The 23,475-nt window shown below is 61.3% G+C and overlaps 3 protein-coding genes and 1 long non-coding RNA gene across 11 annotated transcripts in view; 3 read left to right on the top strand and 1 right to left on the bottom strand.

The window, feature by feature from the left end:
- Positions 1–1,767, top strand: part of SPATC1 (spermatogenesis and centriole associated 1) — a 55,903-nt gene extending 54,136 nt beyond the window's left edge. For 2 of the 3 annotated variants that reach the window (XM_077166551.1, XM_077166550.1), the window contains one exon: positions 1,360–1,767. In XM_077166551.1, the coding sequence (XP_077022666.1) occupies positions 1,360–1,689 (330 nt within the window). In that variant the 3' untranslated portion in view covers positions 1,690–1,767. The remainder of the gene's footprint in view (positions 1–1,359) is intronic. The other variant, XM_077166549.1, reaches the window with a different exon arrangement.
- A 97-nt stretch (positions 1,768–1,864) lies between these two features.
- On the top strand, positions 1,865–5,919 carry LOC143688516 (sphingomyelin phosphodiesterase 5-like). 2 transcript variants are annotated; one of them, XM_077166547.1, is made up of 9 exons: positions 1,867–2,403; positions 3,183–3,324; positions 3,641–4,676; positions 4,760–4,832; positions 4,959–5,099; positions 5,177–5,266; positions 5,358–5,421; positions 5,493–5,628; positions 5,702–5,919. In XM_077166547.1, the coding sequence occupies exons 3-9, from the start codon at positions 3,849–3,851 to the stop codon at positions 5,792–5,794; spliced, it is 1,425 nt and encodes a 474-aa protein (XP_077022662.1). In that variant the 5' UTR covers positions 1,867–2,403; positions 3,183–3,324; positions 3,641–3,848; the 3' UTR covers positions 5,795–5,919. The 2 variants fall into 2 exon arrangements, with proteins under 2 accessions (XP_077022661.1, XP_077022662.1); XM_077166546.1 differs by having other exon boundaries at positions 1,865–2,403; positions 4,760–5,099.
- On the bottom strand, positions 5,854–17,137 carry OPLAH (5-oxoprolinase, ATP-hydrolysing). 5 transcript variants are annotated; one of them, XM_077166540.1, is made up of 27 exons: positions 16,818–17,137; positions 15,978–16,100; positions 14,214–14,437; positions 13,943–14,134; positions 13,563–13,662; positions 13,157–13,476; positions 12,869–13,034; positions 12,643–12,781; positions 12,503–12,570; positions 12,151–12,416; positions 11,804–11,916; positions 11,551–11,721; positions 11,317–11,454; positions 11,086–11,224; positions 10,859–10,971; positions 10,541–10,692; positions 9,806–9,966; positions 9,506–9,607; positions 9,244–9,418; positions 7,746–7,930; positions 7,522–7,668; positions 7,304–7,438; positions 7,044–7,193; positions 6,749–6,906; positions 6,502–6,662; positions 6,297–6,394; positions 5,854–6,061 (listed from the first exon to the last, which is right to left on the bottom strand). In XM_077166540.1, the coding sequence occupies exons 1-27, from the start codon at positions 17,050–17,052 to the stop codon at positions 5,915–5,917; spliced, it is 4,278 nt and encodes a 1,425-aa protein (XP_077022655.1). In that variant the 5' UTR covers positions 17,053–17,137; the 3' UTR covers positions 5,854–5,914. The 5 variants fall into 5 exon arrangements, with proteins under 5 accessions (XP_077022655.1, XP_077022657.1, XP_077022656.1 ...); XM_077166542.1 differs by lacking the exon at positions 15,978–16,100 and adding an exon at positions 15,065–15,116 and having other exon boundaries at positions 16,818–16,943; XM_077166541.1 differs by lacking the exon at positions 15,978–16,100.
- On the top strand, positions 14,993–23,211 carry LOC143688518 (uncharacterized). The gene is made up of 3 exons (XR_013178107.1): positions 14,993–17,302; positions 17,993–20,305; positions 21,000–23,211. It is a non-coding gene; the product is annotated as an uncharacterized LOC143688518 (long non-coding RNA).
- Positions 23,212–23,475: the final 264 nt, after the last annotated feature.

Genomic DNA, 23,475 nt, shown 5'->3' with positions numbered 1-23,475 from the left:
GTGCTCGTCCTGCTCTTGCTCCTCCTCACCCACCCTCCGTCCTTGGGACTCCTGCTGGCGGCAGCCCCAGCCTTATCTCTTGGTCTAAACGTGTCTACTGCTCTCCTCGCTCAGGCTCCCTTGTGATGTGGGTATGTGTCTGTCTGCAGTGGACTGCTGGGTCTCGAGCTGCGGGCACCAGGCCTGGCATAGAGTGGAAGCTCAGCTACACTGGTGGCATGAACAGGCAATGAGCCCCAACTCTTCAGCAGGGGCTGGGGCTTAAAGATTTGCACCCACTTTTCTGGGTACCACGCAGACATCAATGGCCTTGGGTTCACCCACCCACAAATGTTTGCTGAGCTCCTGTAACGTGTCTGACATGGGGAAGTTGAGAACAGGGTGGGGGAGAAGGGGAAGGCTCAGGCAGTGAGGAGCCTTAGTTGGGGGGACTGGTGTGTCCCCAGGCAGCTGACTGGGTTCCAGAAGCACCAGGGAGGAGCGTCCACTGCTGCCCACGGGTGTGTCCCCAGGCAGTTGCCTGGGTTCCAGAAGCACCAGGGAGGAGCGTCCACTGCTGCCCACGGCCCTCGATGACAATCCCCAGGGATTGGCCCACATGCCCGTACTCCATCCCCGCTGCTCAGAGAGCACCAGCCAGGGAGGGGGCAACCCTGGGAGTCTTCCTGGAAGAGGTGATGCCTGAGGAACTTCAGAGCAATAAGTGGGAAAGAGCATTCCCAGCAGGTGGAGAACAAGGGTGCACAGAGGGGACAGTGGAGGTGGAGCTGGGTGGTGGTAGTGCAGGACCAGCTCAGGAAGATCTTGGAGGCTGGCTGAGCAGTGGGGACAATGGAGGGGTTCAGACAGGGAGTGGCCCCGTCGGACTGGAATTTGACTGTGGAGGTATGGAGAGAAAGGTCTAGGAGCTGAGGCTGGGTGCAGGGGGGCAGGTGCGGACAGCAGCACCTGGGACAGGCCCCATAATTTGCAGGACCCCAGGCAAACAATATGTGGGGCCTCTTTGCTCAAAAATTAAGAATCTCAAGACAGCCACAGCATAGGATTTGCCAAGCGAGGGAGCCTCTCTTTCCTGTAGGAAGCCTGCCTGCCATGCCTTGGCAACTTCTCCCTGCCCTCTGCTCAGACTCAACAACCCCCTCCCCCAACCCCCAAATCCAGCAGCAGCCCCTCCGGGCTGGTTTGGCACTTCCTGGGACCTCCAGGGCCCCTGGCTGGGAGCATAGCCCCTGATCCCCAGCCTCCACTAGCCATACCCACAGCACTCCCCTACCCCCTTCATGAGCCCCTGGGTCTCACCTGCAAACCCTTGTGCCAGAGTTGGGGCGGGCAGGGCCTCTGACAGCAGCTCTCGCGCAGGCCTCCCTGAACCCCAGCGACCACAAGCTGGACGAGGAGCTATGCCAGACGCTGACGCAGCGTTACGTAAGCATCATGAACCGCCTGCAGAGCCTGGGATACAACGGGCGCGTGCACCCGGCGCTGACCGAACAGCTGGTGAATGCCTACGGCATCCTGCGCGAGCGTCCCGAGCTGGCGGCCTCAGAGGGCGGGTCTTACACGGTGGAATTCCTGCAGCGCGTGCTGGTGGAGACCGTGCACCCCAGCATGCTCACCGACGCGCTGCTGCTGCTCTCCTGCCTCAGCCAGCTGGCGCACGACGACTGCAAGCCCATGTTCATCTGGTGACAAGGCCCCTCCACGCTCCGCTCGGTCATTAAAGCTCTGCACAGATGCTGGCCGCTGGGCCCGAGCTCGCTCCCGCACCCCTGGGCGGTGCTGCCTTCCCCACGCTGCCCCACCCCCTCCGGTCCTGCCTACCCTCGGGGTCTGGCCCCCACTGGGGCCGAGGGACGGGTCTGAGGGCGGAGGACCCCTCCCAAGCCCCTGAGACTGGGACTGGGATGCAGGGGAGTGGGAAGGACGGGGAGTGGCTAGGGGCCAGCCAGGGTGACTGGAGAGGTGCACTGATCTGAAATGGGTGGGGAGCAGAAGGCAGAGGTGGGAGGGGACAAGGGTGTGGGTGTACAGTTCCTTCCTCCATACTAGGCAGGGACAAAAGAGGGTTACCGGCAGGAGACTGCTCCACCAGGTGCCTGGAAACCTGGGGGTGGGGGATTCCAAGCTATGAGGGTAGAGTGACCCCTGCAGGGGTACAGGCAGGATGGGGAGAGCAGGGCAGGGGAGGAGAAAAACGGAAGGAGGAGGGGAGCAGTGCTATAGGGTGGGACGCAGGAGGAAACCTCTAGATTCAGGAGGGGGAAGGATTGTGGGAGGGGCCGGAACCCAAAGTGGCATCGACCAGGATGGTGTGTCTCTGGGAGAGGAGGGAGGGGCAGCTCAGGCAACCCTGCAGGCTGGTCTCCAATCCACAAGGTGGAAAAGGAGAGTTGCCTCAGTAAGGTAAGGGGGAGGAAGCCGGGGCTGCACGGGCAGAGGGCGGACAGGGGCGGAAGTGCAGACCACAGTGAGGGTCCTGGAGCGGTGCAGCCAAAGAAGGGCAGAGTGGAATGGGGCCACCACCAAGTCTGAGGTTCAAAGAGGGGAATGCATATCAACAACCTGCAAGGGGTGTAGGGCACAAGTGGGTTCCTGCAGCAAATGGAAAATGTGTGCAAGGTGAGCACTGGGGGGCAGACCCTACATTCCAGTTGCCCAGAACCCCAGAAGCTCACTGCTTCTTAGCACTCCCTCCCAGGAGTACTACAGCTTTAGGGGATCCAGCCAGATGAGTGAGCCTCTTGCTTAGCTCCTGGGCAGGGAAGGATGCTGGACCCAGAGGACAACTTGGAGCCAAGCCCGGAGGAGCCCACAGACCTCCCCACCCCCCACCCCCAAGGTCCCCCAGCCAGGCTAAAGGGCAGACCTGACCCAAACTCCAGGGCAATATAAAAAAACTCCTGTTCCCGGACTGGGGAGGGGGTGCGGTGGGGGGACGTAGAGGCTGGTTCACAGAAGGGAACGTGGGGCTGTAGGAGTAGGCGAGCAGTGCCCCAGACCCAAGGTATAGAACTGCGCCTGGAAGCGCGTGGCAGCCAGGTCTTGGAAACCAACGGAGTGGGTGCGAGAGGGCTCCGCGGACCGGGCAGCTGCCTTCTATCTGGCTCGCGTGGCCCCCTGGGAGCCGCCCGGCAAGCGGAATCAACGGTTCCTCACCCCGGTTTGGAAACTTCTTGCGGTAGGGTCGCAGTGACGCCAACACCGCCTGCCTGCCTTTGGGGGGCTCTGCAAGACGCTAGGCGGAAGAAGGCAGGTCAGGCCGTTCATGTCGCCTGTTGTCGCGTCTTTGGACTCAGGCGCGGACCTCGCGGACCCGGGGAGATGGTATGTAGTGGGCGCGGGGTGGGCTCCTCCATCTAGGCAGCGGGAGCTCCCGGCGGATTCCACGCTGACCTGCCGGGGGTGGGGGAAGGGCGACGGGATGCAGCGCCCACGGCACTTAGCCCGCCAGCGGGAAAACGCGCACCTAATGGGTCGGTCTCCACATGTTGCTGCTGGCTGTGCCCAGTTCCCACTCGCGCTTGAAGGGGTTCCGGGGCTCCCCGGCGGCCTTCTGGGGAGGTGCGGGCGGGGCGAGGACGGCTGGGGGCGGGGCTGCGAGGCCAGAGTCTCTTTCATTTTCCCTTTCGTTCTTCCTAAGCGCCGCCGAGTTTCGCGCGGGTGAGTAGAGGGCAGCGTCCCGGGCGCGCCCCTCTCGCTTGCGCCCAAGGCCGCAGGCTCGCGGGACACGGAGCCTCTACGGCCGCTGCCACGTGGCCTTGGCCAGTGTGGCTCCCCTGCAGGCGCTCTGAGGGTCCATTCACACGCTTCCTGCCGGGACGTCCTGTGGCCAAAAAGCCTCCTGTGCCATGCAGTCCCCGTCGGACTCCAGGCCCCCGGCTCCAAGCACCCTGCGGCCCTCGCCTTTCCCGCACCCGGTGCTGCACGCCCTCCACGCCCTGGCGCGCGTGCTGCTCTTCCCGGCCTACTGGGCCTTGGACCAGCTGCTGGGCTACTGGGCGCCAGCGGCGCGCCCCAGTGGCCTGCAATGGCTGAGCTCGGCGGCGGGCGCTGTGGCCGCGCTACTGCTGCTGCTCGCCTGCCTGCCCCTGGCGCTGCCCGGCCTCCTGCTCTGGCTCCCACTGCAGACCTGGCGCCGCCCTTTCTGTTACCAGCCCCCTCCGCAGTGCTGGACTCCGCCCGCTCCCTGGCGCCCGCCCGCTGAACCCGCGCGCTGCTTCGGCTTCCTCAGCGCCAACGTGTGCCTGCTGCCCCACGGGCTGGCGCGCTTCAGCAACCTTCCGCATAGCCAACAGCGGGCGGAGGCCGTGGGCGCCGCGCTGCTCGCTGGCCTACGGTCAGCGCGCTACGGGGCCACAGGCTGCAGCCTGCAGCCAACCGGGGCGCCGCGCGGGATGCTGGTGACCGCAGTGCCCGCGGGCCTGGACTTCGTGTGCCTTCAGGAGGTGTTCGACCTGCGCGCGGCGCGCCGCCTGGTGCGTCTCCTGGCGCCCAATCTGGGCCCGGTGCTGTACGATGTGGGCGCGCTCGGCCTGCAGCCGGGGCCGTACCTCAAGCTGCTGGGCAGCGGGCTGCTGCTGGCCTCGCGGTACCCGCTGCTGCGCGCAGCTTTCCGCGCCTTCCCCAACGCCCGCCGCGAGGACGCGCTGGCCTCCAAGGGGCTGCTGTCCGCACAGGTACGGTGGGCCGCCCTGGCCCGGGAGAGGGCGGGGCGAGGGGGCCCAGGGTGAGGGGAGCTGGGCCGACCGTGGTGTTGCAGGCGCAGCTGGGCTTCCTGGACGGGCGCCGTGTCGTGGGCTTCCTGCACTGCACACACTTGCATGCTCCAAGCGGTGAGCTGGGGGTGGGATCCAAGGGCTCCTGGGCAGGCCGCCCCCCGACCCCGGCGGTGGGGGCTGAGGGGAGGGAGAAGGCTCAGGACGAATCCGCACCCGGGACTGAGGGCGCCCTCCCCGCAGAGGACGGGCCCGTGCGCTGCGAGCAGCTCAGGCTGCTGCTGGACTGGGTCGAGCACTTCGAGGCCGAGAGCCGCCAGGAGGCCGAGGCTGTGGCCTTCAGCATGCTGCTGGGCGACTTCAACTTCGACAACTGCTCGCTGAGTGAGCGGCGGCCCCGGCGGGGCGGGAGCGGCCGGGCCCGGCCACCGAGCGCACACCGAGCCCCCCTCTCTCCGCAGACGATGCCCGCGAGCAGGAGCACCAGCTCTTCAACAGCTTCCGGGACCCCTGTCGGCTGGGCACGCGCCTAGAACAACCCTGGGCCCTGGGTACAGCACCCGGGAGGGCTGCGGCCTGAGAAGGACCCGACGGCCATAGCTCACGCTGACCCCGCCCCTCATGCCCCTGCCCCTCCCCCAGGGACGCTGCTGAGCACCTCCGCGCTCAACCACTCAGTGGCCTGCTCCCCGGAGATGCTGCGGAGGTGAGGGGAGCACTGAGCCTATCCAAGACCTGGAGGAATGCCCTGGCCTTGGTGACCCCACCTCTTCGCAGGGCCCTGGAGCAGAAGGAAGGGCGCCTCAGGTACCTGGCAGGCCCACCTCGTGGAAGCCGCCCCTCGGAGCCCTGGCGGGGCCGGCGCCTGGATTACATCACATACCGAGGAGCACCGGGGGGCCCGCTGAGCCCGGTGAGTGTCTGGGCTGGGATGGCGGGCGGGCAGAGAAGCGGGGCAGCCCCTCAACCCGACCCCCCACCCCTAGGAGGTGGAGCAGGTGACCTTCAGCACCGCCCTGGCGGGACTCTCGGACCACCTGGCGGTGGGGCTGCGGCTGCGAGTGTCAACGCCCTCGTGACCCGGACACGCAGGGGACAGGCAGGGCGGCCGATGGGAAGAGAGACGCAACGCAGAAGCTTGGCAGGGGTCGCCGCGCCTGGGAAGGGAGCGACTTCAGGGCCCTTTATTCTGGGGGCCTTTACACGGCCTCTTGCGCCCGGCGATACTCATAGACGCTGCCGCGCTCCGGGAAGGCCGGGGCCTGCGGGGGCGATCCCGGCGGTGGGGCTGGGTCTTCGGGATCCCCATAGCCCCCCCCGCCGGGCGTGTGGAGGCAGAACACGTCCTGGGAGACAGAAGGGCGGGCTCAATGCAGGGTGTGCCTCCCATGGCACCCTATCTCCCTGCCAGCCTGGACCTCCCAGGCCCCGTGCACGGCTTTTTTTTTTTTTTTTTTTTTTTGTCGGAAGCCAAATTAAATTCGGTTTCTGGTCAGTTTTGCGATTCTGTTCACCCCACCCCCCACCCCCACTTTGGAAAGGGGACCGTCGAAGGGGAGCATGGAAGGCCGAAACTCTTACTCCGGGGTACACGGTCACCGACGTCTTCCCGCCCAGATTCACCGTCCGGCCGTCCTTGCGGATCAGCAGATTGAGGCCGCGGGCGCCGGGCTCACCCCCTGCAGGGAAAGAACAGAGGAGCGAGGTCCGAGGATGGGGGCTGGGGGCCGGGAGTGGGGGGTTCCGGGGAGGGGGTCTCTCCCGGCGGCGGCGACGGCGCCCTCACCATGGAGGCCGTAGGGCCGAAAGGCGCGGCGCTCGGTCAGCACGGACAGCAGCGCCTCCTCGCGGAACAGCAGCTCACGGATGACGCCGTCGCCGCCCCGGAAGCGGCCGCGGCCCCCGGAGCCGCTTCTCAGCTCGAAGCGGCGCAGAATGACCGGGTACCTGCGCGGAGCCGGGACTCAGCGCGTCCCCGGCCCGGCTGCCGCCACCCTCGCCTCCCCCCGACCCCTGCGGGCAGCACCGCTCACCTACTCTCCAGGATCTCGGGATCAGTGATGCGCGTGTTGGTCATGTGGCTGTGCACCCCGCTGCGTCCGTGCCAGCCGGGACCCGCGCCCGCGCCGCCCGCCACTGTCTCGTAGTAGCCCATGTGCTCGTTGCCCAGCGTCACGTTGTTCATGCAGCCCTGGAGAGGCGAGCGCCGCCCGCGCGCGCGTGCGTGGGTGGGTGGGGGCATCCCGGCTTGCCCCGCCCCCCCGAGGGCCCCCACCCCGACCCCCACACAGCCCGCCGCCCCGGCGTTGGCGCCCACCCCGGCCGCACCTGGGAGGCGGCGCAGGCCCCGAAGGCCCCCAGGATGACGTCCACCACACGCTGGGAGGTCAGCACGTTGCCCCCAACCACGGCCGCCTCCGGGGACGGGTCCAGGAGGGAGCCCCGCGGAATCACAACCTGCACGGGCGCCAGGCAGCCCTGGAGGGGGGCGGGGAACGGCTTTCAGGGTGGCGGGTGGGGGTGGGCCCCGGTGGCGTCCCTGGATTCGCGTGGGGGTCGGGCCCCTCCCCTCCGGGGGCCCCGCCCACCTGGTTGAGCGGGATGTCGCGGCCCACGAGGCAGCGCAAGCAGTAGATGAGGGCAGAAAGCGTGATGGCGCGCGGGGCATTCAGGTTGCCCAACACCTCCGGGCCTGAGCCGCTGAAGTCAAACACCGCACTGCCCTGCGGGGGTGGGAGGGAGGTGCCCAGCGTCAGCAGCGCGGCCGCGCCGGGGAAGAGGGGGGTCGCCCGCCCATGAGCCCCACCTGACTCAGGTTGATCTGCACACGGAGCCGGATGGGGGAACCGTCGTCCATGTGGTCCTCGGCAGACACCTCCAGGGGCAGGCCCCGGGCCTGCCGGGCCGACCCGAAAGCCCGGAGCATGTCCCGCACGGCCAGCTCGGCATTCGCCTGGAAGGACCAGTGTTAGCACTGCCCACCCCCTGCCTGCCCACCATCCTGCCCCCATCAGTGCCCCTGGGGCCCACCTGGATGTGGCCCATGTAGGCCTGCACCACCTCCAGGCTGTACTGCCCGATGAGCTCCCCCACCAGCTGGATGCCCTTCTGGTTGGCGGCCACCTGGGCACGGAGGTCTGACAGGTTGTCGTGCAGGTTCCGGGTCCCACTGCAGCCCGGGATCTTGCCTGGTGCCTGGAGGGCCTCGGTCACCGCTGGATGGCCAGGGAACCACCATCTGAGGCGTCCTCCAACCTGGGCCCTCCCTCCCCATCACCATGGTAATCTGGGACCTCTTCTGTGCCTGCTGTACCCCTCCACCTTAGGATTGGGTGCTCCCCCAACTTGGCTCTTCGAGGGATCTCGGCCCCCCTGTGCCCAAGCACCCCATTCTCCACCCTTCTGCTGAACCTTCTCCCTCCTGCACCCAGCACCTAGGGGCACCCAAGGCCTTGGCCAGGAGCTACACCAGAGGGAGAAGCTACACTGAGAGGGGAAGGGGGGCAAGTCCCTCAGCACATTCCTCTTGCCATCCTTCCTGCTGCCCAAAGCCAGAGGCTTCAAGGGCCCTGCCCTGCCTCCCTACCACCTGGCTCATCCCCTCCTGCCCCCTCTCCCAGGAGAAAAACTGCTTCCTTCTCCTCCACCACCACCCATGCCCTGCACTGACCAGGAAAGACCAGGCCTGACTCAACCTGCTTTGTGTTCACAGCACCCAGAGCAGCTGGTGGCTCTGCTACCACACCCACCCATGTCACCTCCCCTCACTCTGGGGCAACCGCTCCTGGGGCTCCCAGCCCTCTGTGGCCCTGTATTTCCTGCTCCCTGTCTCCTAGGAATCCCACCATCCTACAGCTTTGTGCCCAGCCAGGGTCTCCACCCTCTAGCCACTTCCACCCCAAATCCCATCCAGTACCAGCCAAGAACCCCTCACCTTGCTGCCAGGCTGAAGGCTCAGCATATCCCCTACCCAGGAGGGCTGCAGTGCACCCCACCCCTCCACCCCCATCCCAAGGCTTTCTTGGGTCCTCCCAGCCTCTCATGGTACGCAGGCTGCCCAATGTACTCCCAGCTCAGAGCCTTCCCCACCACCCAGGCCCAGGGGCTCGGGCCCAGGTCCTTGCAACAGCCAGCAAAGCCCTCCAGAGCTGGGGGAAGGGGGGCCTTGCCCCCCCACCCCCACTGTTTCTCTCCAGTGCCTAGACCCAAGGCAGACACCAGGAGCGGCTGCCACCCCATGAAATAATCTCCTCTCTCTATGGCACCCCAACCCTTGGGAGTCTCAACCAACTCACTGCATCCCAAACCACCTCCCACAGCGCCTGCCTGGACTCGGACAGAGCTTGCCTCAAATTCTCATGGTTGCTGCCCAGCCCTGTGAGGTCATCACCCCCTCCCCTGCCCCCTAGAGCACTCTAGCACCATGGACTGTGTCCCAGCACCTGACCAGCCTGGCCCACTGAGGGCAGCGGCCAGGGTGCCCACCCACTGACCCTCCAGCCCCTAGCCACAGCCCCCTCCTGCTCACCCTCCTCCTGGAAGACGCCCCCCTGGACGAGCTTGAAGGAGAGGAAGACAGCACCCTCCTGCTGCAACATGGTAGAATGGGGGGGCATGGAGCCCGGGGTGATGCCCCCAATATCAGCGTGATGCCCCCGGCTGGCCACGTAGAACACAGGCCGCGTCTGGCCAGGCCAGAACACCTAAAGAGGGGCAGGGCGGCAGTCAGCAGCCCAGCCAGCGCCACCCCCCACCACCACCACCACGGGTAGTGGGACAGCAGCCCTCACCGGCGTGATGACAGTCAGGTCGGGCAGATGGCTGCCCCCTGCTCTGGGGTGGTTGCTCAGGAGCACATCACCGGGGTGGAGTTCAGCCCCCAGGTGCTGGATCTGCAACCAGGAGATAGGCAAGGCAGAGCTGGGGGTACAACACGGGGAAGGGCAGGGTATGGGGGAACACCAGCGGGTGGGCTGGGGGCAGGGTGGGGGGAGGGGCAGGTGAGGTAGAGGGGCGGGGCTGGGGGACCAGGGAGTGGAGGAGGGGAAGGAGGTCACAGGGGCTGGGGGACCAGGCAGGTTCAGCAAGACCTGGAACTGCACAGTCTCCTGCATGGCACCCAGATGCACAGGGATGTGGGGCGCGTTGGAGACCAGCCCGCCGTCAGGCCCGAAGAGGGCGCAGGAGAAGTCCAGCCGCTCCTTGATGTTGGTGGAGATGGCTGTGCGCTGCAGGATGCGCCCCATCTGCTCTGGGGACACAGAGGGACCAGGCGCCTGGTGAAGGCCAGGGTGTTGGCCGTGCCTCACTGAGCACAGCAATGCCTGTGGGAAGTAGGGCCCCACGGGGGCATGTGCGCTGGGGACTCAGGATCCCTGGAGCCTGCCCACCTGACTCGGGCCCCCAGGACCTGACCTGGGGTCTCAACGGTGGCCCTGGTGTCCCTTTCAGATGCTCTGGCCCTGCCCAGCACCCCTCCACTCTGCTCTGGGTCCAGCCCAAAACTGGTGGCTGGCTACCCCCAGCCTCAGTTTCCTGGAGCAGAAAGGAGAGGCAGCCCCACGCCATGCAGCTGCTGTGCACATGACACTGGCACCCTCCTGCCCAGGACCTGCTCCGGCTATCCCAGGGCCACACTGCTCACCCCATTGCCGCCCCTGGCCCCCAGCCAGCCTGCCACCCAGCCCAGTGGGCAGTACTATCTGCCATGGCCTCGGCGCCTACCCCTGCCCTGTCCACAGACCACCCCTGGTGCCCACCCTTCAAGGAAGGGCAGGCTGGGTCCTAGGAGCCAGGGCTGCGGGAGGACGGCCACAGCCACTCACCAGCAATGCTCATGAAGCGATGAGAGAAGATGGACAGCTGGATGGGGTCTAGCTGGGCACTCACAGTGCCGGTGGTCTCGGCCCCCACAGAGATGCGGATGTCCCCAGTGTCTGTCACCTCTGCCTGGCAACCAGGTTCCACCAGGATGGTGCTGGGGGGGACACACAGAGGGGATGCAAGGGCCAGGCAAGACCAAGCCCTTCCACTACGTGGCTCCAGCCAGCAGACACCCTACCCAGAGGACCCCTCAGCCCTGCACCATGGGCCCACAGCTCCCCTCCCCTGCCATGGCCCCTCCCACACGGGCCCTCACTCACCTGTTGCTGTCGATGATGAGGCAGGGCCCCTGAAGCTTGTGCCCATGGCCCAGCTCTCCCAACAAGTACACAGGGGTCTCCTGGTAGCCCCCTTCAAAGTAGCACTGGGTCATCTGTGAGGAGTATAGGGTGAGTGAGCCCCTCAGTCCAGCACCCTTCCTGGATCTCCCCAGGGGGGTCCCCACGTCCCCTGGCTTGGAGTAGGCCGCACAGGCAGTGGCACGCACCTTGTCAACCCGGGGAGGCCCAGTCTGGGGTTTGGGGGTGTCCTCAAGGCAAAGGCCGCTGCGACCAGTCCCCCGCACCCGCACGTCGTCCACTATCACCGGTCGCTCAGGAATGATGAAGCCGAATTCCCTCATGTACCTGGAGGCCCACCGGCCCCGGGAGAGCAGTCAGGGGGCAGCACCATGGCCGGCAGGCACCTCCATAGGACCCCCGGGCACGGCGCCACACACCTCTCCACGAAGGCAGCCCCGAAGTCCCCGGCCCGGGGCGAGCAGGTGGAGGCCGGGTGCTGGTGGGCAGACACCATCAGGGCACAGTCAGTGCCCTGGTAGCGCAGGTGCAGGAAGCCCTCAGTGCTGACCTGGGACCTGCGGGCAATGGGAGTTCAGCAGGGCCTCCTGGGCCACCGAGCTGGGACTCCCCGGTCCGGTATGAAGGGCCCCGTGACATCTCTGCTTTCCCACCTGGGGAAACCCTGGGCACACAGGGCATCCACACACTGTTCCTCCAGGCGGCTCAGCCTCTGGTCCAGCTGCGTGAAGGTCTCAGGTGCGTAGGGCAGGGAGCAGGGCTCCTGGGCCTCGTGCACCACGTCTGCCAGGGCCAGCCCCAGTGCAGAGAGCAGCCCACTGTGCCTGTGAGGACAGCTGCGTGAGGAGGGAGGGCAGGTCCCAACCCCAGGGCTGCAAGCTCAGGGCCCACCCCACCCCAAGGCACCTGTGAATGTGCACGGTGTCCATGCCCAGGGCCCGGGCGATGGCGCAGGCATGCTGCCCACCAGCTCCCCCGAAGCAGGCCAGCACGTGGGCTGAGGGGTCGTGGCCTCGCGCCTGGGGAGCCGGCGGGGACAGTGGCTTCAATCACCCCACCCTGTCTGGCCCTGCATCCCCTCACCAGGTCAAGCTGGCAAGGGAGGCTGCAGAGCCAGCCAGCGGGCGGCCTGGGCAAGGTGGGGCCGGGGGATGGTTTGGGGGCACGGAGGGGAGAGGGTGGTGGAAGCGTGGGCCTAGGGGTAGGGGCAGGGAGGAGGAGCATGGGGTGGGAGCACAGGGAGGCAGGTGTACCTGGGTGAGTGCACGGATAGGCCGGCACATAGCCTCATTGGCTACACGCACGAAGCCCATGGCCACCTCCTCCAGGCTCAGCGGGGAGGATGGGCAGGGCCCATTGGTCAGGAAGCTGTTCACCTCGGTGGCCACAGCCTCCAGGGCCTTGCGGGAGGCCTCTGGGGACAGTGGCTGGTTCTCTCCCGGCCCAAAAATGCAGGGGAAGGAGGCAGGCAGCAGGCGGCCCAGGACCAGATTAGCATCCGTCACCGTTACAGGACCCCCTGGGAGATGGGCACAATGAGGGCTGGGGGCTGGAGACGGGGTGCGGGGTAGGCAGCCCAGGGCCTGGAGGTGCGGGGACCCTTACCTTTGCGGTAGCAGGCGGGCCCCGGGTGGGCTCCTGCTGATTCAGGCCCAACCACGAAGAGGCCTGACCTGAGGGAAGGGGCCAGAGTTGGCACTGGGCAGGATGGAAGCCTGGGTGCCCATCCCAGGTAGGGGGCTGACCTGAAGAAGAGGCGGGAGCCCCCACCAGCTGCCACCGTGTTGATGTCCAGCTGGGGGGCCTGGAGGGTGATGCCGGCTGTACTGGCCTCGAAGACATGCTCGAATTCTCCAGCGTAGCGGCTCACATCAGTGGACGTACCTGGGGGGCGAGGTGGGTGGGTGCAGGGAGTCATCCTGCAGCCTGGACGCCCAGCCATGCCCGGCGCCCACCCCGTGGCCCTCGTACCTCCCATGTCAAAGCCGATAACAGGCTGGCAGCCCTCAGCCCGGTGGGTGGTGGCCGAGTAGCCAACCACACCCCCTGCAGGACCCGAGAGCACAGCCCGGGAGCCACTGAAGGCATCCATGGGTGCCAGGCCGCCGTCAGAGCGCATGAACAGCACCTGCACGTCCTGAAGGCGGGAGACGGGTGAGCGGTGACCCGGGCGAGTGAGCAGGTGCAGGGGGAGGGGTAAGCAGGCAGGTGGGCAGTGAAGGATGGGCAGCAAGGGGCTGGGCAGGGGAGCAGCCTTACCTTGAGCTGGCCCTGGAAGCCATGGCGGAAGCCCTGCACGTACCGCTGGATGGTGGGTGTGAGGTAGGCGTCGGCACAGGCCGTGTGCCCGCGTGGCACAATGCGCACCATGGGCATGGCCTCAGAGGACAGCGCCACATGGGTGAAACCCAGCTCACGGGCCAGCGTGCCCACCTGCTGCTCATGCTGGGCCCAGGCGTACGAGTGCATGAGCACCACCGCCAGGCTGCGGATCCCACGTGCCAGGAGCCCCTCCAGCTTCCCGCGTAGGCTGTCCAGGTCCACCGGCTGCTGCACCTCCAGCAGGGCCCCCGTGCAGCCTGTGGGAAGCCCATCGCTGCTGGCCACAGCCCAGAGACGGCTGTCTGGGCACGCCCTCACCCCCAACACCCAGAGGCACCCACACCTTTGAGGGGCGTCCCGGTGCCCGGCTCCCCACGATACAGCACCACACGCTCGTCCACCTCCAGCACTTCTTCGTACAGCACTTCGGGCATGGGTACTGCCTGGGGGCAGGCAGAGGCTCAGAGGCTGGTGGGTGGGCAGGGCAGACCAGAGGACCCAGGAAACAGGCAGAGTGAGCAGGGCTCCAGTAGGACCCCCAGGAGGCACTTTCTCCCCCCCCCAACAGCTCCTTCCCAGCAGGGGCTCCCACCCCAACCTGAACCCCCAGGGCCCAGGCTCAGGCCCCTTTGTGTGCCCACTCTGGGATACTGGGATCCAGGGTCGTTCCATGGCACCCCTGCGGAAGGGTGGGGCTGCCTGGGGGTCATGGGGGCAGCTCACCAAGTCGAACAAGTCCTGGCGGGCCTGAGTGCCCATGTGCAGCAGGTCCCGGAAACCTCGAGTCACCAGCAGAGCGACGCGCTCCCCGCGCCGCTCCAGCAGCGCGTTGGTAGCCACGGTGGTGCCCATGCGGATGCTGGCAATGCGGCTGGTGTCGAGAGGCCGATCCCGGGGCAACAGCACGCCCCCATCCTGGGGAGCGCACAGTCAGCGTCAGGGCCCTGCCCCGGGGCCCCCGCCCGGCCTGCGCGCACCCCCAACCCCGGCCCACCTGCTCCAGGATGCGGCGGATGCCCTCGGTGGGGGCATCTGCATAGTTGGCAGGGTCCTCGGACAGCAGCTTCAGGACCCGCACGTGCCCGCCGGGACACTGGGCAAAGACGTCCGTGAAGGTGCCTCCGCGGTCAATGGCGAAGTGAAAGCGCCCCTCGGGGCTGCCCATGACGGAAGGGCCGCCGTCCAGGAGCCGCTCTTCCGCGGGGAGCCCTGGGAGAACTGGACGGGACGCGCGGTCAGCAAGGACTGCCCTGCGAGGGCTCGGATGCGGGAGCCCCTCGGGCCGGAGCCTCCAGCCTTCTCCCGGGAGCGGGAGGGGAGGGGACGGCGGCGGGGGCAGGAATGCCAATTACTCCGCAGGCGACCTTCAAGCCGTGGCCGAGCGCGCCCGGCCGGAGCAAAGCGAGGGGAGGGGGGAGGGGGTGTGGGGGTGTCAGCCGACCCGTCGGAGCGCGGCGGGCGGAGGGCGCAGGCGCAGGGCGGGCGCCCGGGGCGCGCGGGGACACGGCGGAGGCGGGGCGGGTCCCGGGCGCGTGGTGTGCGGTTGCGTCAGTGCGGCCTGTCCGGGCAGCGCGCGTCCTTCTCCTGTCGGCGCCAGCGCGAGGCCGCGGGGCGGGGCGAGCCGGCCGGGGGCGGCCGCGGGGTCTCTCTCCAGCCGCTTGCTTGCGGGTGTCGCTGCGGTCGCGGACCCTGCCCCGCCGCCAGGGACACGGGGCACACACCACCGTCTGCTGTCGCGGCCCGCACCCTCCCTCCCTCCCTCCCTCCCTCACACACGCACACACACCATTTGGTGATCAGGGCTCGAAGGGGCGGGATCACAAGGGGCCCCACGCCTCCGCTTACCCGGGACCACCCAGCAGGAGGCGCGTTTCCTGGAGGTCAGGGCCGGCTGGGGCTGAGGGGGGGGGCCTGGCGTTTTTGCTCTGCTGTGCGGGGGACGCAATTCGCCCTCCTCCCCCCCCCCCAGAACCCTCGGAGAGGGGCGGTGAGGGGAGCCCTGGGGAAGGGTGGTCCAGGCGCTGCCCTGAGGGTGGAGGCACTCCGGGCAGGATGCTGCCTCCTGGGGGCCTCCCGTCTCCACCTAAAGCGTTGAGTAGGTCCCACCCAGCGCTGCGCAGGCCCCAGGCTCCTAGACCTGAGTCTTCGGCTCCTTTCACCAGGCACCACTGCCTGTCCGCTGGCTCCTCTGCAGGCTCGGCCGCCCTCTGGACCCTGCCCTCTCCCTTCCCAGGGCCTGGATGCCCTCCCAGCAGATCTTGGCAGGGACTTGTCCCCTAGGGGACAGCCCCCCCGCCCCAGCTCCTCCCTAGGGCAGCCATCACTGTGTCCACAGGCAGGCAAGAGGGCCATAGCTGCTGTGTTTCTTATCTAAGCCCCAGGAAAACAAGTCTCCTCCCCCGTGGACCCTTCCTGTCCTGGAGCCAGCCTTCACTGGATTTGCTGACACATTCAAGGAAACCTCAGCTGGCATTCCATCCCCCTGGCTGGAGAGTGGTGGGGCAGGGGCAGAGGCTGGGCTAAGGGATCACCCCAGGAGGAGCCTACGCAGGTGAGTCTCATGGCAGCTGGGGGTGGGGGGAGCACTGGTACTCAGGACCTGAGGGGCCTGGGAAGTTGGGACCCAGTAGGGAACTCTGTCTGTCCATCTGTCAGCTTCTGGGAGGTAAGCAGGTCTGCCATAAGAAGGGATCCCAGTGGAGCAGTAGCCATGGGGGCCCTGGGAGGTCAGCTGAGCTAGTCCTCTCTGGCCACCCACCTGTGTTCTGACCCCTTCCTGGCGATATCCTCTCTGCCTTACATGTCAGCATGCCCTGGGTGGTTCCCTCTAGTGACACTGTCTCCTTGGTAAAGCCACACAGTCCAGCCCTGGTGCCAACTTCTGCAGGCCAGAATTAAGTTGAGCCCCAATATGCCCACTGGCTCCATTTGGCTCCGCCCCTCCAGCGGGCCTGGAGGTCACAAGGGCAGTTCCACCCTTCTAGGGCTCACACACAACCCCTCACTCCAGCCCCTTTCTCTCATTCCCCAAGTCCAACCTCCCAGAAATCCTGATACTTCAATCTTTAAAATCCATTCAGTTTGACTTCTCTCACACCCCATCCTTCCCCTCCCCCTGACAGTCCAGGGAACGAAGAGAGCACCTAGAGGCTCCCTCTGCCCTATAAGGCATACCTGATCCCCCCTCTTGCCCTCCTTCATGCACCCCATGCAGTGACATGGTTCTGGGCTCTGCACGCCCAGCTCACTGCCACCTCAGGGCCCTTTGCATAGACCATTCTGGAGGCTGCAAAGCTGCAGTCCAGCTTCGTGGCTCCCTCGCTTCATTCCAGCTCTGTTCGCAGCCCTGCTTGCACACCATGTTCTCAAAAACACCACCTTCTCTTTTGGCCCTTCCTAAAAGAGCTTCTTGCCCTTTCCTGTGCCCCATACTCCCTCCTGGCTCATACTGGCACCTGCCATGTCCTAGCTCCCCAGGGCGGGGGCTTTTGCCCACTTGCTCGCCCTCTTGGCACAAGTTGACTGCATGAAGCCCCCACTGATGAGAGGGCAGCTGGTGGGCTCTGGGTAGGCCCCGTGAGCCCCTGGCCTGGCTCACCTCTCTTGGCATCCTTAAACTTGATGGTCCTGCGCCGGGCTGGCCAGGGGCTGGCGGCCACCTCGGCCAGGAATGCAGAGTTGTAGAAGCCCAGGCCACTGCCCCGATTTCTGAGCACCAGCTTTAGCTCCTGGTTCTCCTGGATGAGCTGCACAAGCCGCCGCAGCTCCTCGTTCTCCTGCGCCAGCCGCCGGATCTCCTGCCGCAGGCCCTCATAGCTGCTGAGGAGGGACATGCCGGGCAGGGGGCAGCAGCTGGGGGGCCGCCAGCGGCTCACCTTGGACAGCAGACCCCGCCATTGTGAGGTCAGAGGCTGCCCCTGTTCTTGGGCCTCGGCCACATTCCAGGGCTTCCAGACCCAACCATGGGCAGGGGCCACCTGACCTCTGACCTTTGCCCCCTATGGGATGGACCACTGATGGGGCCCATCCCTGCCCCCGATCCTGGGAGCCCCCAGGAGAAGCATCTCCCAAAGACAACAGGAGGTGGGTGTTTGAGGGCCCCTACAGGGGGGGTGTTGCATGTCTGGTCCAGCCACAGCAGGGGTGGAGAGTGGAAGGTGTTCTAGCTTGCTTGCTACTGGAATGCAATATACCAGAAACGGAATGACTTTTAAAAAGGGGAATTTAATAAGTTGCTAGTTTACAGTCCCAATTAAAGCAAGTCTATAGAAATGTCCAATCTAAGGCATCTAGGGAAAGATATCTTGGTTTAAGAAGGCTGATGAAGTTCAGGGTTTCTCCCTCAAGTGAGAAGTCACATGGTGTACACAGTTTCTGTTTTGGCTGGAAGAGCACATGGCGAGCAAGGCATCATCTGCTAGCTTTCTCTCCTGGCTTCCTGTTTCGTGAAGCTCACCAGGAAGAGTTTTCTTTCTTCGTATCCAAAGGTCGCTGGCTTGTGGGCTCTCTGCTTCTCGTGGCTATGTTGTTTTTCTTTGCTCTCTCTGAATCTCTCTCATTCTCCAAAATATTTCCTCTTTTATAGGACTCCAGTAAACCAATCAAGACCCACCCAAATGGGTGGAGATGCGTTTCCCCTAATCCAGTTTAACAACCAATCTTGACTGGGTTACATTTCCAGGGAGATGATGTAATCACATACAGTAACAGTATTGAATAGGGATTAATCTGCCTTTATGAAATGGGATTTTGATTAAAATATGGCTTTTCTAGGGGACATACATCCTTTCAAACCAGCACCAGAGATGAGGGCGCAAGGACCCACAGGGGACCAGGTGGGCCAGCAAGAGCCCAGGAGCATGAAGAACTGGGCGCTGGGGTAACAACATGGGCACACAGGGCAGCCTTGGGGAAGGGGCAGGTGAAGGCAGCCAGGACATCCCCTGAGGCTGAGGATGCCAGGCTCCACCCTGGATAGGGTGGGCTAGTGGCGAAGTGACAAGTGGGCTTGCATTTTGGGGTATACAGAGGATTTTGTTCTTCTACCGAGTCGTTATTTTGGTGGACGATTTGGCATGGTACTGTGATTTTCTATCCTCTCTCATTAGCATTATCAGTCATTTCATTGCATCATTTCCTTTTTGCTGGTTTGATTGCTCGAGTTTCTACTTGTTAACTGGTAGGTTCTCTGGGGTGTTTCCATCCCCCTGCCAAGTACCTCACATTCCCCTGGGCTGGTTGTGTGGGATACTGGGATCCTGGTGGGGAGCTATCACCTATGGTGATGGGGAGGAGGGAGGCACTAGCTGAACACAATTCTCTAGGAGACTGGGTGGCAACCAGACTTAATCTCTATGGAAATGACAACTTTCATACTCCCTATAATGGTTGGGGAGTGAAGTACTTGTGGCAATACTAGAGATCCAACTCCCAGAGGTTGATTGGTTCTGGGAATCTGAGGGTAGGCTGGGGCCGGCCCAGCTCCAAGTAGGCCCCAGGTTTCCTTTGTGCGTGGGAGCTTATTCCCATGACGAGGCCGCCTTAGGGATCAGCCCACCCAGCTCTTGCTGGCAGAGTTGATTCAAAGCGTGAGAGAATGTGGTGTGCTTTTGGCCCTTGGGAACCGACAGCCAGCAAGGGAGCAGAACAGAGTCCTACAACGCCAGGGACTGAATTCAGCCAACAACCTGCATGAGCTCAGAAGTGGATTGTTGCCCAGAGCTGCTGGGCAGGAGTGCAACCAGTCAGTTCCTTGGCTTCTGCCTTCTGAGACCCTGCGGCGAGACCTTACTCAGCCGTGCCATGCCCAGACTGCTGACCCACCATGCTAGGAGCTAAGAAGTTAACTTAGTTTGTGATATTTTGTTAGTTGCAGCCACAGAAAGCTAATGTAGCCTCCATATCAGCTCTAGAGGGGTCCTGGGACCTGATAATAAAGGAGCATGGTTGCAAAGAAAATGAGATGTGCTGATATCCCATGTCAACGTCAGGACTTGAGACTGAGCTAAGTGTAGAGCTTGCCCCACCAAAACCCCTGAGCCCCCACCACCTGCAGAAGCAGCCACTTCTACCTCATCAGAGGAGACTGGGCAGTGATGGGAGATGTCCCCAGCTTTAGAAAACCTGCTCCTCCGGAGGAGGATCCTCTTTCCCAGTTCTTTCACTCTGAACTGGCTTTTGCCTTCCTTGAACCTGTAGAATGTGGCAGAAGTGACTGCGTCCCAGTTCCAGGACTTGACTTTTAGAGGCCAGGCAAGGGTGGGACTTGTGGAATGGCTGTGTGAGGAGGTCGGTGGGCTCTCTCCCCAGTGAGAAAGCTCCCCATTGAATTGTCGAAAAAGTATAATGTACAAAGCATGTAAAGCCTCTGGATATTGACCAATACCAGCAAGTTGAAAAGCATTTACACAAGAAAATGTACTAAACCCTAGCAGGAACTGAGCATTTGAGCCTGCCTGCTCCCCTCCCTGCGCCCCTGCCCTGCGGCTCTGGGTTTTAGAAGCACTACTCTGGAAGAGAACAGCCAGCAGACAGGAGCCCCTTAACTCCCCTGGTTTCCAGTCACAGGACTCGGTTTTCATCCTGGGAGGGTGTGCTGGTTTGAAAGGAAGTATGCCCCCCTAAGAAAAGCCATGTTTTAATATAAATCCCATTTCATAAAGACAGAATAATCCCTATTCAATACTGTATATTTGAAACTGTAATCAGATCATCTCCTGGGATGATGTGATTTAGTCAAGAGTGGTTGTTAAATGGGATTAGGTGATGACATGTCTCCACCCATTTGGGTGGGTCTTGATTGGTTTACTGGAGTCCTATAAAACAGGAAACATTTTGGAGAAAGAGATTCAGAAAGAGCAGCACCACGAAGCAGAGAGTCCACCAGCCAGTGACCTTTGGAGATGAAGAAGGAAAATGCCTCCCGGGGAGCTTCATGAAACCGGAAGCCAGGAGAGAAAGCTAGCAGATGACACCGTATTCTCCATGTGCCCTTCCAGATGAGAGAGAGAAGCCCTGACTGTGTTCGCCATGTGCCTTCTCACTTGAGAGAGAAACCCTGAACTTCATCGGCCTTCTTGAACCAAGGTATCTTTCCCTGGATGCCTTTGATTGGACATTTCTATAGACTTGTTTTAATTGGGACATTTTCTTGGCCTTAGAACTGTAAACGAGCAACTCGTTAAATTCCCCTTTTTAAAAGCCATTCCATTTCTGGTATATTACATTCCAGCAGCTAGCAAACTAGAACAGAGGGGCATACCACTGAGTCTCCCAGTCCTCCTCTGTGTGCAGAGCCTCTCATCCAGGCAGGTGCATCCGAGAAGACTGGGGCTTCCTACCCCCAGCTCCAGTGCTATGGCACAAAGGTTCTGCCCAGGGTAAGAGGGAAGATAGGGGGACTGGCAGCTCCACAGCTCTGCTGAGGGGCCTGCATTTATTGGGGACAGAGTGGAGAAAATCCTGTCATAAGGCAGTATTGAAAACAACGGAGATGTCGGTGGTGAGAAATGATGGAAAAGCCAATCACTCCAGGAAATAAGGGTAACAAAGGAAACAGCAGGCCAGCCAGAAGTCTAAAAAGAGAATCAGGAGAAGAGCCACTGCTAAAGTCACGTCCATTCCTAGGGGTACAGAAAGTGCTGTGATGGCACAGGGCTGTGCACATGGGGCAACCAGAGCGGGCTGTGAAAGCCACGGTCCCGGATATACTCGTTTCCTGTAGCTGCCGTGACACATTACCATGAACGTAGTGACTTAACGCAGACTCATTCTCTTACAGTTCTGGTGGCCAGAAATTGGAACTCAGTATTATAGGACTAAAATCAAGGTGTCAGCAGAGCTGCTTCGTTCTGGAGGCTCCAGGGAAGAATCTGTTCCTTGCCTTTTCCTGCCCCTGGTGACTGCTGGCTTCTTTGGCTTGTATCACTCCAATCTCTGCCTCATGGTTGCACTGCCTTCTCCTCTTCTGTAGATGAATTTCCTATGGCTCCTTCTTAGCAGACACTTGTAATTATATCTAGGGCCCACCTCCATGATTCAGGAGACCCTCCCCATCTCAAGATTCTGAAATTAACCACATCTACAAACTCCTCTTTGGCAGGGAAGGCAACATTTATGAGCTTCAGAGAGGGGAACCGGATATCTTTAGGGGGTGTTATTCAGACCACCACAGTGGTCAAATGTGGGGCAGACATGAAAGCATTCCGCAAGCAACACCCAGCTTGATCTGAAAAGGATTGGAGCCTCACTGGCTTGAGAAGCTTAAGTACAACCACCGACTCAACAGTGGCTGAACATTGAGCTATGCTGACTGAGGTATGACTTCTAAGAAGCCATGTTTAAAATTAAACTGGGGAATAAAAAATTAAGCTGGGGGTATGGCAGAATTCTCGCCTGCCATGCTGGAGACCTAGGTTCAATTCCTGGTGCCTACCCAAGCAAACAAAAACCAAACAAACAAAAAAAATTAAACTAGGCGTGGTGGGCACTGAGCATGACATCAGAAGCTGCCCACTGTGGGGAAAACAGACTTTGCAAAATTGGTCCAAGCAAACCAATAAACAAACTAATGAGAACAGCAACATCAACAAGCCTACGGGTAGCTAATCATAATCCAGAGTTGCCATCATAATTATCGAAAATAGCTAGCTTTCAGCAAAAAATTATGAGACATAGAAAGAAACAGGATAATGTCCAAAAAATGAAAACACAACCTATAGAATGGGAGAAAACATTTGGAAACCATTTTTCTGATAAGGGTTTAGCATCCTGTGTTAGTTTGTAAGCTGCTAGAATGCAATATACCAGAACTGGAATGGCTTTTAAAAGAGGGAATTTAATACAGTTCTAAGGAAGTGTAAGTGTCCAAATTAAGGCACCAACAAGAGGGTACCTTCACTCAAGAAAGGTCGATGGGTCAGGAACACCTCTGTCACTGAGTAGTCACGTGGCTGGCGTCTGCTGGTCCCTTGCTCCTGGGCTCTGTTGCTTTCAGCCTCTATTCGTGTGGGGGTTCCTCACTTTACTTCTCCAGGGCTAGATTTCATCTCTTGGCTTCACTTGGCTCTCTCCAGGTTCTGACTTGCTTAACATCTCATGGCAATGTCTGCTGGGCTCCAAGCATCTCCAGACATCCGTGTCTGTGTTCTCCATCGGTCCATACCTATGTCAGCTTCTATGAAGTTTTTCTGTCTCCAAAATGTTTCCTCTTTTAAAGGAATCAAGACCCACCTGGAATGGGTAGAGCCACACCTTCATCTAATCAAAAGATCACACCCACAATTGGGTATGTCACATCTCCATGGAGATAATCAAAGTTTCCAATTTACAGTATTTTGAATTAGGATTAAAAGAAATGGCTGATCCCACAAGACTGAATTAGGATTAAAACATGGCTTTTCTGGGGTTCATAATATTTTCAAACCAGCATAAAGAGCTCCTACAACTGAATAACAAAAGGATAAATAACAGTTTTAAAATGGGTCAAGGCTGTGTGATGGTGAAAACATTGTGTCTGATGCACATTTTATCTAGGGTATGGACAGATGAGTAAAAAATATGGATTAAAAAATAAATAATAGGGGGAACAAAGGTTAAAATAAATTGGGTAGATGGAAATACTAATGGTCAATAAGAGGGAGGGGCAAGGGGTATGGTATATATGAGTTTTTTCTTTTTCCTTTTTTCTTTATTTTTCTGGAGTGATGCAAATGTTCAAAAAATGATCATGGTGATGAATACACAACTATGTGATGACATCATGAGCCAGTGATTGTATACCATGTATGGAATGTTTGTACGTTAAGATTGTTTATATGTTGTTTTATCAATAAAAATATTTTTTAAAAAATGGGTAAAAGACTATAAGTACATGGAATCTTGAGTAGGGCATGAGATTTTGTAGGTTTGTCCAGAGTGATGCCCCAATAAATCCCAGAGGGATTTGAACAGTGAATTAAAAAGTATTTGCAAAGTCCCCTTGGGGGAATGGTGAGAAAGGGGTAACATTCAGCTTCCCGAAGTGGAGAATTCTTGATATTTTCCCAAGCAGTGGGGACAACCAAAGCAATAGGCTGAGCCCCCAATCTTGGGATTTGTTCATATGAAACTTAACCCCACAGGGGATAGGCTAAGCCTACTTAAAATTAGGCCTAAGGAGATTCAGAGAGAGCCCAGAAGAACAACATAGCCATGAGAGGCAGGGAGCCCATAAGCCAGCGACCTTTGGAGATAAAGAAGGAAAACACCTTCCGGGG

The sequence above is a fragment of the Tamandua tetradactyla genome, chromosome 6 (genome assembly GCF_023851605.1).
Source record: "Tamandua tetradactyla isolate mTamTet1 chromosome 6, mTamTet1.pri, whole genome shotgun sequence".
Lineage (NCBI taxonomy): Eukaryota > Metazoa > Chordata > Mammalia > Pilosa > Myrmecophagidae > Tamandua > Tamandua tetradactyla.
This window is presented reverse-complemented; position numbering and strand designations above follow the sequence as displayed.

Excerpts from the sequence above, each read along its gene's own strand:
- OPLAH (XM_077166540.1), bottom strand. The coding sequence starts at position 17,052 with ATGTCCCTCCTCAGCAGCTATGAGGGCCTGCGGCAGGAGATCCGGCGG. Across the intron at positions 6,907-7,043 it reads GGGCCTGCGCCGCCTCCCAG|GGCTGCATGAACAACGTGAC; the intron begins GTGCGGCCGGGG and ends TCGCCTCTCCAG. Across the intron at positions 6,395-6,501 it reads TCGGCCCTACGGCCTCCATG|GGGGTGAGCCCGGCGCCCGC; the intron begins GTGAGGGCGCCG and ends CTTTCCCTGCAG.
- LOC143688516 (XM_077166546.1), top strand. The coding sequence starts at position 3,849 with ATGCAGTCCCCGTCGGACTCCAGGCCCCCGGCTCCAAGCACCCTGCGG. Across the intron at positions 4,677-4,759 it reads AGGGGCTGCTGTCCGCACAG|GCGCAGCTGGGCTTCCTGGA; the intron begins GTACGGTGGGCC and ends GTGGTGTTGCAG. Across the intron at positions 5,422-5,492 it reads TCCCCGGAGATGCTGCGGAG|GGCCCTGGAGCAGAAGGAAG; the intron begins GTGAGGGGAGCA and ends ACCTCTTCGCAG.